Source organism: Apus apus, chromosome 5, assembly GCF_020740795.1.
Source record: "Apus apus isolate bApuApu2 chromosome 5, bApuApu2.pri.cur, whole genome shotgun sequence".
NCBI classification, from domain to species: domain Eukaryota; kingdom Metazoa; phylum Chordata; class Aves; order Apodiformes; family Apodidae; genus Apus; species Apus apus.
The window spans coordinates 54,604,445-54,622,056 of NC_067286.1; the positions used below are offsets into that span (position 1 = coordinate 54,604,445).

Genomic DNA, 17,612 nt, shown 5'->3' on the forward strand with positions numbered 1-17,612 from the left:
GGAGGAAAGGAAGAGGAGAATTAAAAAGAAAACCTCACTTAGTTATATAATATTTAGGAGCTAGAAGTTGAAACATTTACATCCAAATAAACTAGTGTTATGTTCTGTCTTGAATTAGTGGATTGTGCATGATAATCTCTTAAAGTATGTGTAGAATTTATAAAAATGTTTATTTTTCTTATTCTTTTCCTGCAAGTTGTCAGTTTGTTACTGTGGTTACCTAAGAAATGTGTGGACTTGGTCTACCAAAATTGCATTAATCCAGTCCTGATAGTGTATTAATCTTATTTTTTCTGATGTATTTTTTTTAAAGTTATTGAAGCTTTATATTCCTCTTAAGTCAGTCGAGCACTTTTTGTATCACTGCTTTTAGTTTTGCTTGGAATTGTCCTGAATTATATGGAAAGGATCTTCAAGGAGACAAAACAGTCATCACAAATATTCTGGATTAAAAACATCTGTAAATATGTCAGTCTATGACAAATTTTCAAATAAAAAAGTGTTTTCTGATTAGTGGAATTATTTCTCCTAAGTGTAAATGTTACAGCTATTTGCAAAATGCCTGAAGTTGTGCATAGAACTTTCTCAATAAATTTTACAGTCATGCAGCTGGGAAGATTGGAAAGCTGATTGCCTAGTCAATTGCAGTGCTCTATCAGGAGGACATTGAGGAATGTTTTACGTCCTCTGTTTATTACAGAGCCTTTTGTATGCACAGAAGTCTGTAACGCCAAAAAGCTTTTAAGATCCATAAGTAGTAACTGTTTGAACACCTTGTGCTTGCATGCACTACAGAAGGTTGAGTCATGGCATTTGATCATGCCAGATGCTGCTGTGTTATTTTAATATGTAAAGCATTGTTTGTTTGTGTTCAGTTTTGTATTATTAAAATGGCATCTAATATGAGTACTGGAAAAAGCTCAAGTGCATCCTGCTTTGTTAAAAGTGGGAGAAGAGAGCAAGCAAGTGTGAAGGTTGAACGCAGCTTGATGTGCTATTGATTGATGTTTCCACACAGTTTTTTCTCCTCTGTGTATTTCTGTTTTCTTTTTACTGGGTGACTAAAACCTGGGAGGTCAAGGCTACCTGTAATGTTAGATGGGGAGCTTCATGTTAGATTTGTATCTCTTTTTGGCAGCAACTGAGTAAAACTTGTCATTCATTTAGGTTTATTTATGAAACAGAACATCACAATGGCATAGCAGAATTACTGGAAATACTGGGAAGGTAAGTTGTAGGTTTTGTTTAATTATACTCACTCGGCCTTCAGAGTAGACTTCAACTATCAAGGTGGAAATTGTAGATTGCTTTGAGACAAGATTAAAATAGTTTCATGTCATGTCAAAGCTGTAATGAAGAGAGTAAGTTTTGTCTAAGATTACAGAAACACAGCAAAAATTTGAACCTATGACAAAAGTTTTGACATGGCAGTTTTTTAAATCTTATTTTTAAGTTTATTTTCTAGCTTAGGATCCTTGTAATTAATACTAATTGTAAAGCAACTACAAATAACATGTAATGAGTTGAAATTTATTCAAAAAGTATTCTAACATCATTAAATGCAAAGTGGGTAAACAAAGGATATGAAGATTCCAGAACCTTCTTTTGTTAATTTCATAATTTTGCAAACTTCTGTGATGCATCTGTAAGCTCCTGAAACTAAAATGTACAACTTAAAGCTGATAGCCCAGTCAAAACTAGTGTGCTTTTATCAAATGATTAATCTATGTGCAAGATGCTTTTCAATACACTGACACACTTAAAAGCTTAGTGAGGTTTACTTTATGGTATTTCTGTATCTTTGCACATAAAAATACCAGGTCAGTGAGATCAGGTTGCTTGGGCTGTGTCTGGTCAGGCTTTGGATGTCTCCAGGGATAGAGACCCCACAGCCTCTCTGAGCAACAGGTTCCCATGTTTGACCCTGCTCACAATAAAAAGGATTTTTTGTTATGTTTGAATGGAATTTCTTGTGTTTCAATTTGTGCCTGTTGTCTCTTGCCCTTTTGTTGGACACCGCTGAGAAGTGTCTCACTAGGGCTGAGCAGAGGTGAAGGATCATGTCCCTCAACCTGCTGGTCATGCTGTTTCTAATGCAGCCTAGGATGCTGCATTGGAAAGATGTTTTAAAATTTTCTAGGTCTACATACCTGCCCAGACATAGAGCTTCTTATGAGTAGCAGTTTTTAGGGGGATTCCTGGGTTTTGACTTGTCAGAAGTAAAAAGGAATTTAATTTCATGCTAGGGTCTTGCAGAAATTGTAGTATTTTATTGGAAGTCATGTTTTGACTTGTCTGTTGTACTGGATTGATCTCTTCAACATCCAGTCTCTGTTTCATTATTTAATTCACTGAAGAAACTGGAAAAAATATAAATACAACACCTTGATGATAGTGAATAGTTCATAGTGAAAGTTAGAATCCGAATTGTAGTTATGGTCATGTGTTGCTTGGAAGAAGAATTTGGGACCTGTGAAAGGCTTGGTTGAGGGGTGAGCAGGGATTGATTTGACTATTCTAGTAATTTGTAATATTCGCAGAACTGGATAAAAAAAGAAATAGCCTCCAGTGTGTGTTTATTTTGTACGTTTTCTTTGGTAGACCAAAAAAAAAAAAAGCACTGAAAACAAGGATCTTGGTATATCCTTTACAGTTGTGCAACCTTAGTTACAATTACAGATTTTTGTTTTAAAATTTCTTTCCCTGGCAGCATAATTAATGGATTTGCCTTACCATTAAAAGAAGAGCACAAAATATTCCTATTGAAGGTTTTGTTACCATTGCACAAAGTGAAATCACTCAGTGTCTACCACCCACAGGTCAGTTTGGTTTGGTATTTTTCATACTAGTTTTAAAGAATGTTACGACTGCTCAATGCATTTTTTTTAACTAACTCAGGTTAAGAAATAGGAAGTACTTACTACATCGGTGTGGAACACCAAAATGTTAGCAAGTGGAAAGCACTTTAGAGGACAATAGTGCAATAGACTATTTTTTAAGTCCTAAGTTTGAAAAGATTAAGTGTGCTAAAATGCAAAGTAGTAGGTCTAAAAAGAAACAGATCAAATTATGTGTTTGTGTGTATTAAAACCCAGAAAAGGTGAGGACAGACCTGGGATGGTTGGGAAAAATTGGTAAAACCTATTTACCCTTTTGTTGTGTTAATCGTCTGCTGAATAATTTTTGTAAAATTACAGAAAAAATGTTGTGTTGTTATTTAAATCTAGTACTGTTATTCACTTATAAAAGTGATTTCAAAGTGTATTCAGTTTCATGGTGAGCATTAATAAAAATATTTTTCTTTTACTGTAGCTGGCATACTGTGTAGTTCAGTTTTTAGAAAAGGACAGCACGCTTACAGAACCAGTAAGTTTATCTTGGGATTATTATATATTTTGGAATATTAATACCCCTTTCACCTATGGACTGTTAAAGGAGGTTTTGGGAACAAAATATTGATATGTAATTGGTTTTATTAGAATGAGTCAAATATTTAGCCATTTTGAGCTGTTAAATTAAGTTTTTTTCAATGGTTGGTTGGAATGTCCAAAATTAATGAAACCAACATCTTATAAACAACCAGGGTTTTATTCTGCTTATTCTCTTCTGGCTGACTGACTATGGCATGACTGATCCAGAAGCAGTTTAGTCAGAAATGATCTTGCCTGAACTATGCTCAGCTGAGAGGTGGGTGTTAGGATGGACCACAGATTTCTGGCGCACACAGCTACCTACTGTTGCAAGGCTTTTGAGTCAGATCCTGTTCACATCCACCAAGTTTGGACCATAGAACCAGACTTTGGCCTGGCTGAACTTAATTGCACATATAAATACTTTCAAAGGTATATAGTGTTTTGCCTTATTACCCCCAGTGCTAAATAACTATGAACTAATCTGTTTAATTGCTAAGTAGCAATCAGTGAAACAGTTGCTACTAACAAGAGTGCATGTTATTAGATTATAACCATTTCCATTGTAAAATGGGAACTGGGGTTCTTGAAGTACACAGCTGAGCAAGAACTCTCTTGTTTTCTAAGGCCTATTAACTGTTATTTCTGTGACACTAAACCATATCTGATCACTGTTGACACACAGGACAAGAAACCTGTGTTTTGTGTTCTGTTTAAAATGCTAGACTTGTTAATGAAATACAATTTAATGCAAGTTAAAGTCAGTTTATCATTAAGTTTATGTTCACCTTGTCTCTACAGGTTGTAATGGCACTGCTGAAATACTGGCCAAAGACTCACAGTCCAAAAGAAGTCATGTTTTTAAATGAACTAGAAGAAATTTTAGATGTTATTGAACCATCTGAATTTGTAAAAGTCATGGAGCCTCTTTTCAGACAGCTAGCCAAATGTGTGTCCAGTCCACACTTTCAGGTCAGTACTTACTGAATGTACAATAATACAATATTTTTTTATAAAGCAGACTTGTTAATGGGATTTCATAAATTATTCGCTGTAAGGAATTTTATTTGTTGAAAAAAACCTTCAAAAATCTTAAATTCTGTGCTAAATTTTAGAGATCCACGTGTTAGCTTCATTGTTTCTTTTCAAGAGTGTGGTATGTACATTTGTATTGGGTGATTCAATTCAAAGCTCACTGTTTTCTGAAGTACCTGAACTCTTTCAGTAATATATTGGTTGCATTTTACTGCTTGCAACAGAGTTCTACAAACACTCTTTATTTGGTAAAATACTTCTTTGCTCAAATTTCAGAGTTCCAGAGTTAGAGTTTGAATCATGTCCCTGTCAAGGAAAAGGCAATGTTTCCATTATTTGCTCTTTAAAATATTATCTGAGTAAGTGTTCCTTTTTTCATGTCTTAGGTTGCAGAGCGAGCATTATACTACTGGAATAATGAATACATTATGAGTTTAATTAGTGATAATGCAGCAAAGATTTTACCCATCATGTTTCCATCCTTGTACCGCAATTCAAAGACACATTGGAACAAGTAAGAAACACTTTTTAAAATAACATTCTGCTACTTTTCTCATGTCTAGTTCTAGGCTTGAAAGTGGTTCAGATCTGGGAGTTGCTAGTGGAGCAGTGTGCTGAGCTGTTGATTCTGTGACATTAAAGTTGCTGGATAAGGAAGAGACTACTGTTGGCAGAATTTTTAGGAAATACTAAGGGTTGAGGAAGATAGTTTTTTTCCTTTTCTCATTAAACAAGAAACAGTGTTCTAGTGCATCTAATCCATCATGTATTTATATTAATATGAAGCAAGTTTGGCATTAATCTCTAGTTCAGATATTTCTGAGGACTAACTTTGGCTTCTGATCTCTAATGTCTTTGCCGAGTTGCATTTCTTGTGCATTCTAGTGAAATTTGTTGTAAGTTGGGTCATTTTTTCCTTTCCTTTTTTCTTGTTTTCTCTTTTTTTTTTTTCCTCCATCGACTATTTAAACTTGTTTCTCCACGATAACACAGCACTTACGCATGAAAACAGTCCTGGTCAGCTCCTTTCTGCAGCTGTTCCATTGTAAAGTGCCTCTTTGTTTGAGCTGTTGTGCAACTGCTGGGGTGGTGAATGTCAGGCAGTCTAGTGCTGGCCATGAATTGAGGACTGCTGATGGGCCAAGAACACATGATCCATCTTCCACTAAACTCAGGAAAAGAAATCAAAGATAAAGTGATTTGTTAGTGCTTACATCCAGTAACATTAACCAATAATATGCTAATACATTTTTGATTCAGTGATGCAATTAGACCTAGTAAATGTGGATTGCTGTTGCTTATTTTTCTGCCTTTCAAGCCCATCCGTTCATTTTAATCTGAGGAGAAGCAGTGCTACCCGCTACAACTGCTCTCTGGCTTGTAACTCATGTATGATACAAAGTAATGCTTTTGGATTTCACAATCAGCAATAGATTACAAAATAGAACTGTAAATTACTCTGTGAAAGTGCTTCATAAAGCACATTTTAAAATATTTTTTTTCATGTTTTCCACTTAACTTTTCTGACGCTTTTCTAAAGAGTCCTGGCATAATTGTGTTGAAGTGAGTACTGTTGCTGTGTGGCAGTTTTCAAAATGAATGATGTCTTTTCTAGGCTCCTTTTGATCACTAACTTTTTTTTTCTGAAATGTATGAGTTGCCAGTAAGTGACTTATATCAAGATCTTTCATGTCAATTTGCATTTTCTGTGATACCAGTAATAACTGTAATAGTTTGATTAGTGTTAGCTACTAAATTTCAAAACTAGTCTTGTATTGATACACATAGTATTAAAAATTAAGTTCAGGCATCAAAAGTGTGAGAAAACTGCTTTAAGAGTACTTGTATTAGCCCTTTTGAGGGTAAGCTGAAACTTCCACTAACTGTTTTTTTTACCACTTATTCTAAAATGATGACATTTTCCAGTTATGTAGGCTCCTGTTGACCAGAAAAAATATATTTCAAAGTTTAAAGTACTCAGTTTCAACCAGAAATTTTACTTATAGGACTATACATGGCTTGATATACAATGCTCTGAAACTCTTCATGGAGATGAACCAAAAACTGTTTGATGACTGCACACAGCAATTTAAAGCAGAAAAACTGAAGTAAGTTTCCATGTCAGTGTGTCTGTCTGTTCTTGAATAATTTGCTCAGAGAGCTTTAGCTCTGAAAATCTACTGTGTCCTTAGTGGAAAGTTGCCCATTTAATTACAGTCCAGCAGTCCCCAAATCGACTTGGTGAAACTTCTTGTTAGAGATAAACTGTGAAATCTTCTTAAGAACAGGTTGCTTCATGTAGTGTTTGACCTCATACTACAGGGGGTCACCATCTTCTAAAAATAAATTTTCTGAGACAGATGCTGCTAGTAGTGGAGCCCAGTGTAAAAGAGATGTGAAACAGCTTGGTTTACATCTTGTGTTTATTTTAGCATCCTTTATTTACGCAGTGCTATTTTATTTCATTTTGTCACTTGATTCTTCCTGGTATACTTTTCTAGTATTTTTCCACATGGCATTGTCTGTGAGCACATGTGCATTTTTTTTTTTAAATTACCTGAGATAATGTTGTCACTCTTTTGTAATACAGGGCATTTGTATATTACATGCCAGAAGACTCCTTATGAGTTTATTATTCATAGGCCAGTGAACAGAGCAGGGAACTGAAAGCTAGAATGTTTCTGGTCTATGCCCAAAATGCAGCTGATTTTTATGATAATAAAGTAACTTAATCTTCAGTTCCTTGGTTTCCAATTTTAGATATTTTTTTTTTTTAATATTCAATATATTATAGAGCCTACAAAAGTGAGATTGAGAAGTCAAAAATATTAATGGTTAGTCTCTCATTTTTAGAGGCTGGGGCATGTAGTTAGAAAGTGGGTACAGAAAATACCCAGATTTTAATTTTCTTTTTAATGTCAAAGTAAACAGGGTTTCGTTCAATTAGTGGTTCAAATTACCTATTTTAAACCAGTATACTGGAAGTAATAGAGATTCTTAATGTATGTTGATTTATCCAAGTTTTGAAGTTCCTTTTTACAATTTAAGTAAAAATGAGCTTGTATATCAGTTTAAGATGTGTGTGTATAGATAACAATGTGAGCATTTGCTTTTTTAAAAAAGACTGTGTTTCCTTCATAGCAAACAAGTAGAATCCCTTTAAATGAGAAAGCAATCTTTTCTTCTCTATTTGTTTACTTATTGTTGTTGGCTTTTTCTGTTTTTGTTTGCTTATGGGGGTTTTTTGTGACATTTTGAGTGTGAACTACAGCAGGCAAGTGCTGAGTGACATAATAACAAAAAAACACACACAGCTCCCCAAAAACAGGTCCCTCAACACACAAGAACTTAAAAGGGGGTGGATAAAGTGTTCTTCCACCCCAGCCCTAACTTAATCAGTGAAGGCAAATTGTGTCTATCTTAGAATGTAACTGCTGGTTTTTTGAAGTTTGGATCATCTCTATGCATTGAAGCCTGAGAGCCCTCTTAAGCTAAAGGCCCTTTTAAATTCTACCACTGTCAAAGACAGCTGTTCATTCTAGTGTCTTCAAGGAGTAGTTTAAGAAGCTTCAATTTTTTTAAAAAAAGAAGCATCCATGTCATTCATGTTGGTTTCTGACTCCCTTGAATGAATGTATTTTTGTTGGGTATTTCTCTGTTAGTGTTCAATTCAAAATCTCTGTGGGCCTTTCACTTTAAACTGTTACCTGAAGCCATTGAGCTAACAGTAAGAATCTCTGCCTTTTCTTATAGTCATATATTAGTTCCTTAAGTTTTAACATAGAATTTAAATAATAAAATTTAAAACACAAACACATTTCAACATAGATCAAGACATTTTCTGCTTTAATTGTAACCCTTTTAACAATGTGCAGTTACAAAAGATGAACTTAATATCAGCCAGTTTGTTGCATTCATGAGAAAATGTAATTTCCCCCCCCCCTTTAATGTTGCTTTGAGATCACAGGGATTTGATAAAAGGCAAATTGTCCTGTCAACAGTAAGTGACATTTTGGGCAATACGCTGAAACAGGCATAGCTAAATCATTTATTCTGTTGTATGTTTCTAGTTAATTTTTTTGTGTTTAAGAAAGTATACAGATTGTGATGCAAGATTCACCAAACTTCTCTTGCTATTTTTGCTTTTAAACTTTTTTTTTTTTCAGAGAGAAGTTAAAATTGAAGGAACGGGAAGAAGCATGGGTTAAAATAGAAAATCTAGCCAAATCAAATCCCCAGGTATTTAGAAAAGATTAACATGTTCATGTTGAAATGCTTCAGTTTTGTTAAGTATCAGTGGAGGAGACAGGTCTGACCGATCACGGAAAAAAACAATTTCACTAATTGTATTATGAAAGATATACAATAAAAGTGCTTTTAAAATTTGTAACCTTTCTCTTGTGCAAGTAATTATTTAAAAGAAAAAAATCTGACAAGTATGATACGAAATACTTTTTCCTTTTCTTATAATAGGAGATATACTGTATTGCCGTTTGAAAAGTTATTGTGCAAAATTATGGACAATATAGAGATGCCATAATTGGTTTCTCTTGAAAAGCTGTTTTGCAAACAATATATTACAAAAAGAGATCTTTCTGCAAACTGTGAGTTATGACTGCTCAGTTTTCCTCTGTGTCACACGGATTAAAATAATATTCTATGTTCTTGTCTCCTGCATTTGTTCTCATACTTGCATTGGGCTGGTCTTCTGGGGAACCTGCACTAAACATCCTGTCAGCCATTACTAGACATACTGAAATGTTGATAAAGAAACAAAAGCTCCATAAGACTATTGATTTTGTTTAGAAATTATGGTAGAAGGGGATGATTTGGCTTGGATTGTTATTTTTTTCCCCTTACTTTGCTTGGAGAATGCTGCCAGTTTTCCTTTATCTCAGTCATACTGGTTGCTGCTATTGGCAGAAATCCCCAAACATTTCAATTAATTTGCAGGCAGAATTTTACTGTACTGCAGCTAGAAGCTTACTGTACTGTATCTTTCCAACATCATCTAGCTGAGTTTAAAGAACTGGAAGATGAAGTAACTGTACCCTATAGACAAAAGTGGGACATTTTATTATCTCAGTGCTTTTTTTAAAACAAAGTATGGAGTAATCTTTTTTTTCTAAGAAGGAGGAATTTCATAATTTTTTTTCCTCTTGCAGCATTTCTCAGGGAACCATTACAGAACTGTTCAAATAAAATTTGTTAAAATCAATCAGTATGTCAGTTGGCAATCAAAAAAGAACTGTCCATGTGAAAGCAGCAGTTGATTTTCAGAGGCAACATGTTCCTTTAATCAGATTAGCCGTACAAAAGCCTTGCTTGAAGAGTACTTGAGACACATGGTCATTTGCTGTCACCAAATGAAGAACTATTACCTATCTGGCTAAGTAAGGGAATTGACTTGTAGTAGTAAAATTTAGAGCTCTACATTGTAAATTTCCTTCCCAAGTAATTTTTGGTAGCTGGGTACATTTTCTGGAATTAGTTAACACAAGCTGTATACAGTATGTTCTGCACAGTGTGCTTCAAGAGAGCTAGTAACTGGAAGCAATTTAAAATAAAAATTACTGATTTGAACACTGAATGCTCTGCTGAATTGACTTAAGGATATAAATGCTTTTGGCAGGCTGTACAATGGACATTTCAGGTGCTTTTTTTCCCTAGAATTTGTATTAACTTTTACATTTGTATAATTTATGACAATTCTTGATCAGAGCTACTATTGACTATGTGACACAAGAACACATATTAGGATTTTAGATAATTATATTCATTAAGTCCTTGGTGACAGTTTTTTGTATTTTGTCTCATCTGCATTAAGTTATTGGTACACTCAAATACTAAAATATTTAAGGAAAAAATGATGAAAAAGTGTATTCCTAAATGAGTTTTGATTTCAAGAGCACGTGCACCTCATCTGAATTAAAATACAATTTAAAAAATTTAGATTGCTGTACAGTAAGCTTTAGATCCTATACAAGTGTTTTTACAATATTTTTTTACTCCCAGATGATTTATATGGATGCTTTACTTTCTCAATACAGAAAAGCTTAACATTGTGTTTTGAAATTATTTTAAATGTACATATATTAGCTGTATTTGGCCCTACAACAGTGTATTTTCTCTTCCAACACAAAATTGCACCAGAGAGTAAAATCATTGTGTTTGGGTTGCTACACTGTTCACAAATCACTAAAAAATGCATTAATGATGTTTCACATAAATGATTGCCAAAGTAGACATTCAACACTGGCAAAATCTGAATATTTTAAAATTCAGCCTCAGAGAATCAGAGCCTGTTTCTGTATTCTGACCGTATTTTTCAACAGGACATTTCTGCCAAGTGAAAGTAATGGAGTTCCATTTTAAAATTTGTTACCTGATACCTGGAAGCATCAGATATTGAAGCTAATATCAGTTAACTAGTCATATCATTCAAATGCTCAAATACATTCTTAGTGTTTAGGTATTAGTACTAAGAATGATTATTTTAACACTTTGCGTTTTATTAGTACCCAACGTATAGTGACACGAGTTTGCTGAACAGTCCTGTTGCAATGGAAACAGATGGGCCTTTAATTGAAGATTTGCAGATGCTGAAGAAGACAGTGAAAGAAGAGGCTTGTCAGGTAAAGCCATGTGAAGATAACAGTTCTGGTTTTTCATAAGGAAAATTTGTATAAAATAGAGTTGGATTCCAGTGATGACATTTTTGTTTGTTATTCAGAGCCTTCTTAGTGGCTAAAGCCTACTGTTTTGAAACAATGTATAAAGTGTGCATTTCTCTTGCCCACTCATGGGTAGTCTTCCTCAGTCCATCTGTCATGTTCATTAATCTACTACTAGGCAGGGACTCTTGAAGTCATTCTAGTCCTTTCACCTTTAGCTGATTCTTTGTTTAACTTCAGTTGAGTGGAGCTCGGATCTTGACACTTGAAATTTCAACTTTGAGATTATGAAAATTGGAGAGGTACCAGGAAATGTTCTAGTATCACTTAGATGTCTGGTAGGAACATCAGTTATATGAATATCTCTACATGCAGCAAAGTTTAAGACCAGAGAAATCCTGTGGAGTTGAAAAACTGGTTGAGATCAGAGAGAAATCTGTTAATTTGACCCAGTGCATCAAACAAGACATTTAAGAAAAACAAGCATATGGTGAGCCTAACCTCCTACATTACTTTCTTAAAATTCCAGTATCATTAACATGCAAGATTGTATTTTATTTATTATTTGCACTGTGGCATTCTGGATGAAGGTCAAAATGAAAGGAAATGCTGCTGTGCTTCCAAAACATCCTCAGTGATTCCTGGTTTTTAAACACTTATCTTTGGAGTGGAACCCGGTGCATTACGTGTAAATCTTGATGGCTGAGTTACATTACTATCCAGGGCAACAGATGAGGGTAACTTTCCCCTGAATGGGAATGAATGCTGCTTCCAGCTAGCCAGTGAGGAGCACTGGGCTTATTAAAGTTTCTAAACCTCTGCCTTATTTCAGACCTTGGATAGCTTAGCCAGGCCCAGGTGATGGGGAGAGGGATCTCCTTTCACTAGCTCCAGAGCCTAGAACCAGTTCTAGTGAAGAAAAGTACATATAAGGCCATTGTGGAAAAAAAAACCCCAAATGAGTATTTGTTAATCTTGGAGATGTGCTGATGGTATTGGCAGTCTCTTACTGTGCTGTTTCATAGTGCATAACAGTTTTCTCAAGTTTCATGAGACCTTTGTTCATTTTCCATCCTGGCCAGAGGGAATTAAAACTCGTATCTTGTAAGTCCAGGTGCTCTAACATTGAATGCTTTTCTTGTAGAACTAAAGTATGACTACATACTAGCAATTGGGACGGGCAGTTAAGAACAAAGTTCCCAGCCCCAACTGCTGGAAGTGTTTGCAGATTTGGGCCATTATTATGTATGTGCAAACAGTAATGCAGCCCAAACCAAAAGCTAACGACTCTGCCTAGGTCTTGCCTTCTTTTCTACAAGTAATTCAACTTCAAGAGCTGTAATGCTTGGGCTGTATACAGCTTCATTGATAGCATTCCAGCTGGGAAATGAGTGTGTCACATTTCTATGGATGTGCTTGATTTCCCCTACCCTCAGTGTCAGAAGGGATAGGGATTAAAAATGCTAAGGTAAAAGAAACAAATTGTAAACTAAATAGAACTCTACCACTTGGGTCGGAACTGTTCAAGTGTTCTTTAGGCATCTCTCCAAGTGCATGCTTTCCTGCTTTTCCTTGCTCAAGAAGTGTACAAGAAGTAAATTAGATCATTAGAGGGTTTATAAGCCTGTTTTTCAAAGATAAAGATCCTATCCTATCAGAGCTAATAGAATGGTTTGAAACAGGAATTATTAGGAAAACTTAAATAAATCTTTGAGAAGTATAAAGTTTGCAAGAGGACTGGCAAGTCTGGGTCACCAGACAGGAAAAGGATTTATTAAGAATTAGGGCATTGCAGAAGGAAAGGTAGGTAGCGTTCTTGCATCAGCTTTGGAGAGAAGGCTTTGAAAGGCAGTTACGTATCCCTTGCTAAGTACCATCAGAAATTTTTGCTAAAACAAGGGGTCAAGAGAACAGCTTAGTTTATTTTTTCAATAACTGTTCAGAAGCGAGGAACTGTGTAAAGATCTACAGTTTCAGTGAAACTAAAGCTTGTGCCAGAGGTTAGCAGAACGCTCATACTGATGAGGTAGGTGCTGGAATGACTAAGTAGACCAGGATTTTTTTTACTGTACCAGACTATATGAGTGCTTTTTAGTGAATACTCTTTGCTACAATAAAATTTGCCCCCCATGACTTGCTAAGTTCTTGAACGTGCTAGTAAATCAATGGCTAAGTAAAAGCCAATAATTTTTTGTAATTACTTTATAGAAGAATATGAATAAACATAATTGATCTAACAGGCAAATTAAGGTAGGTAAGACAGACATAGGAACTCTGTAAAGACATCATTATATAGTTTAAAGATAGTCTGGTAGAATACTCTCTGGTTTTGAGAGAGTGTTAGTAAAACTATATAGCAGAACCCTGAATGTTCAATCATGAATAGTGCAAGTAATTAGAAGCATGAAAAATACATGAAAGCATTTATCTTACATGTAGATACATACAAAATGAAAAATAAGTTGTTATATTAAAATTTTATTTTTAAAAAATGTTATCAAGTGATAATCACAGTAGCAATGTCATGATTGCTCATAGCTTAGAATTTTGTACTTGTTGCTAAGTTTTCCTCTTAGCAGAAGAATGGATTTGAGATGTGAAACTGTAACTGGTGGGGTAAAGAGGAGAAAGTATACATTTTTCCCATACTGCTACACAAGAAATATTTCAAAGTAATTATTTAGTAATTAAACTAGTTTCTAAACTAATGGTTCTCTTGGTTTTTTTTCTAGGCACAGAAAGATCAGAAAAAAGATCGTCCTCTTGTGCGACGCAAGTCAGAACTGCCTCAGGATATCTATACCATGAAAGCCTTGGAATCACATTGCAGAGCTGATGAATTAATATCACATGATGGGCATTAAACTATTACAGTGAAAGATTATTTTGGAGGAAAAGTTTTTTTTTCTGGACTCAGTTCTACAGTAGAACTTACTTTTTTGTGCCATACCAATCAGTTACACACAAAGTCAAAGCTTTCTTCAACCCAGTTCTGTAGGCAATAACTTAGAGTATGCAGCTCAAGATCAGTAGTTCAAACAATGGTAAATTACCCAATTCCACATGCAGAATATTGGGTTGACTATAATCAAGTGGACACAATTTCCTGGAGGTGTTATCATAGTACCAGCTAGCTGATAACATGAAGTTTTTATAATCATATTTGAGAAAAGCATTCTGTAAACTTTTTCCATCTAAGTAAGTGTATGACCAATAGTTGGTACTAAAGACAAATGTGTGTTTTCAAAAGTAAAATTATTTCAAATTTAAGTACTAAACTTTTTCTAGGATTTCACAACTTTGCAGTTGTTTCCACCTTATTGCATTCTTGTAATATACCAGCAGTTTTGAAAATACAGATTTTCTTTCATATTCTAAAACATGGCTTACAAACTGGTAACTTTCATGACAATCCTCAATCATCATTCCTTTTTAAGAATTCTGTAAATTTATTTCTCCTTTACTTAGGATAAAGATATATATCTATATATTCCATGTCCTAATACTTTATGTATATTTAAAGCCATATTTTACAGTCTTTAGTGTATAATACGGCACCAGTATTCCAGATACAAACTGATGGAAGAATTCTTCCTAAAATGAAAATTTGTTTATTATGACTGGGAATAGACTGAATATAAAATTTCATTTTAGGCTTTTTCAAGTCAATAAAATACTCTTTCATTCAGTTTCCTCCCTTATCTGAGCTTTTAATACTCAGCATTTTTCTTGGGCTCTAGGAGTTCAATATTCTGTGGCAGATATTGTGTGATTTCAGTTGCATCAGTTCTTATCTGAAAGGTGAACATAACATTTCAGGAAACACATCACAGGCTTATTAAAATAAGGAAAAGAACAGACCCTTGAATTCCATTCTGCTTTTTTAAATGAGTCTAAGAGCTAAGGAGATAGTGATTTTACCGTAAAAATACTTTTTGTTGTTGTTGTAAAGAGCACATGTGCTGCAAATACACCTCACAAGTGAACTGAAAATGCATCTGAGTTGCTGATGATCTTCAAATGCTGCTAGATATTCCACAAGATTACTTGCATGTAATGAGCTTTTTGTTGTAGATGGAAAAGCACGGGAGGAAAATCTCTTTAAAAATATAGTGCTTTGTCTTCAATATTTGATTTCTCTCAGGGTGGCCAGTATTTTGACTTACTTATCCTGCTTACAAGCTGTTTGAAATGTGTTCTGCTATTCTAAATGGGTGACTAGTTTCCTTTGTCTCTGGCAGTAACATGATATAACTTAATGTGTAATGTCTTGATGCATAAAGAGGTAAAAACGTGGCTTCTTTAAAAACAGTTTTGTTTTACTTTTTAAGGAAGTATAACGTCTCCTGCATCCATTAAAAAATAATTGCGCAAAGCAGACATTCATAGTAACCTTGTGCAGATGTAGTGCCTGCTGTTTGTTGGTTGCATTTAACATTCAGTTTCCAATATTTGTTCCATTGTCTATTGGAAGAAAATTATGGGTGGTAAATATTGGCTTACAACAACTAATTCTAAAGACCAACCCAACCTTTAAGTGGAATGTCCACTGTGTCTGAAAACATTTCCTGTAAAACTTGAAAAAGAATATCCTTTACCATTAGGATAAACTATATTAAAACAGTATAAAGATGCCTTCTCCTTTTGAGGGAAAAAGGGTGCTTTTTTAATTGTGTAAAGCAATGTCTATGTATTTTGATATACCATTGTTTGAACTTCCATCTTCAGCTGGTAGATTATCAGTTATCCTTTTATTTTGGGTGTTCCGTATGTTTGTGCAAGAGGTTGCTGAAAGGAATTATGATGTTACCCAAGGGGAAAAAAAACAAAACTGTATATCAATGTTTGATTGATTGTGTGATGCTCAACGTATAAGAACATCTTTCACTGTCTAGATTTTATTTCTGTTCTTTATTGAAGATAAACACTCACCAAAAAGGGAAATACTATGGTATTCTTACAGGGTTAAAGTTCACCATAAATTCATATTTGAAGTTTGGGCCACTGAATATTTGCTTAGACAATATTCCAAAATCTATCACCACTGATGGTTTAGCATGTTCATTATCAATATTTATATACTTCTTACAATCCTGTACTAAACCATTCTAAAACTAAATACATGCAAAATAAAAAGAAAAAATTAAGTAGAATTTTGGTGACTGTTGTTCTTCATAAAGTTCTGTGTCTGACACCTTCCCTTGTTTTTCAAAATTATACCTGTACATCAGGAATGTCAAAAGTAATATTACAAGTGTCTTTTTAGTGTGGCTTTAGTATGGCTTCATTTTAATATTGTACATACATTGTACCTTGTTTTATGGTAATAAGTAATAAAAATGTAGACTTCATATTTTGTACAGAATCGTCCTATGTACAGAATAAAAAGTTCCTAGAAACAGCAAAAATAGGTAAGTGGCACAATTATTTTTCATTAGACAGTATCTGTAACATTATGCATTAGTGGAATGTTAAGTTCAAATGTACCTACATATTTTTTAACATTTTGTAATTCAAGTTTTTGTTCTGGCATTGTTTCTGAAGAACTTCATACACCTGCCATTTAATATGCTTTTATCTAATTTTAAAACTTTAAAAAATGGTGTATTATATGGACAAATAAAGAACATGTGAATTTTACTTTCTCATCATGAAACTAAATTTAGCACAGGGCATTTGGGGGCGTGTTCAGAGTATAGTTGCTTGCAGAACCAGCTATACAAATTAAAATTTCCTAAGTTTCACAAAAGTATAAAAAATATCTGTGGAAAGGCCACTAATAGTAATTTTTTAAACCGATATTTTAAAGTAGACAACTTTTAGAACAACTGTATGTGCTGAAAATAATTTAGTAACTCTCCCATCAACAAATGTGAAAGACACACCTTTTGTACCATGGTATTTTTCCCTGTAACACATTTGTACTGACAGGCTTCGAGCAAAGTAGCCCTAAAATCTGGGATTATGGTGTGGTGATACATGGTCAGGTGGCAAGGATGTGGGAAAAACCTTGGGTCTGCAGTAGGAATTGTCTTCCCTTTGGAATCCATAGAAGTCTTCAAAAGCACTAAGGGTATTCCTCACGTAAAGCTGACTTCCAGTAAGTGGTGGGGTTGGGGGGATAGGGTGGGTTGTGAGCCTGGGATCAGTATGTGAGTACTGACTTAATTTGTTAATATAAGACTTGAGTGACAAATCAAACCTTTGTGCACTGAAATTATTTCCTGTCTGAGCTCAGGAGTAAACTCACCATATGCTCCCAAGCTTAATCATTGATCCAAAACTAGATCTCCAAACAAGTGAGCATTCAGTCATTCCTTTGACCAAGTTAGGGTCAAACACCTCTCAAAATACAATGTTTTAAAATACTGACAATAGTGACATTTTTTTATGTAGAAATACCTTACTGAGTTGCAAGCATGTTCAGGAAGTGAACTTTAATCCTTTGTCTGTAAGGGAATTCAGCTCAAGGGCTTTGACCAACAACCTTTTT

At 34.5% G+C, this 17,612-nt stretch overlaps 1 protein-coding gene across 3 annotated transcripts in view; it reads left to right on the plus strand.

The window, feature by feature from the left end:
• The window catches only part of PPP2R5C (protein phosphatase 2 regulatory subunit B'gamma), a 77,493-nt gene extending 60,734 nt beyond the window's left edge, over nucleotides 1-16,759 (plus strand). For all 3 annotated transcript variants that reach the window (XM_051622582.1, XM_051622585.1, XM_051622583.1), the window contains 9 exons: nucleotides 1,168-1,227; nucleotides 2,711-2,819; nucleotides 3,313-3,366; nucleotides 4,212-4,382; nucleotides 4,832-4,959; nucleotides 6,452-6,553; nucleotides 8,612-8,684; nucleotides 10,964-11,080; nucleotides 13,852-16,759. In XM_051622582.1, coding sequence (XP_051478542.1) covers nucleotides 1,168-1,227; nucleotides 2,711-2,819; nucleotides 3,313-3,366; nucleotides 4,212-4,382; nucleotides 4,832-4,959; nucleotides 6,452-6,553; nucleotides 8,612-8,684; nucleotides 10,964-11,080; nucleotides 13,852-13,983 — 946 coding nt within the window. In that variant the 3' untranslated portion in view covers nucleotides 13,984-16,759. The remainder of the gene's footprint in view (nucleotides 1-1,167; nucleotides 1,228-2,710; nucleotides 2,820-3,312; nucleotides 3,367-4,211; nucleotides 4,383-4,831; nucleotides 4,960-6,451; nucleotides 6,554-8,611; nucleotides 8,685-10,963; nucleotides 11,081-13,851) is intronic.
• The last annotated feature ends 853 nt before the right edge of the window (nucleotides 16,760-17,612 follow it).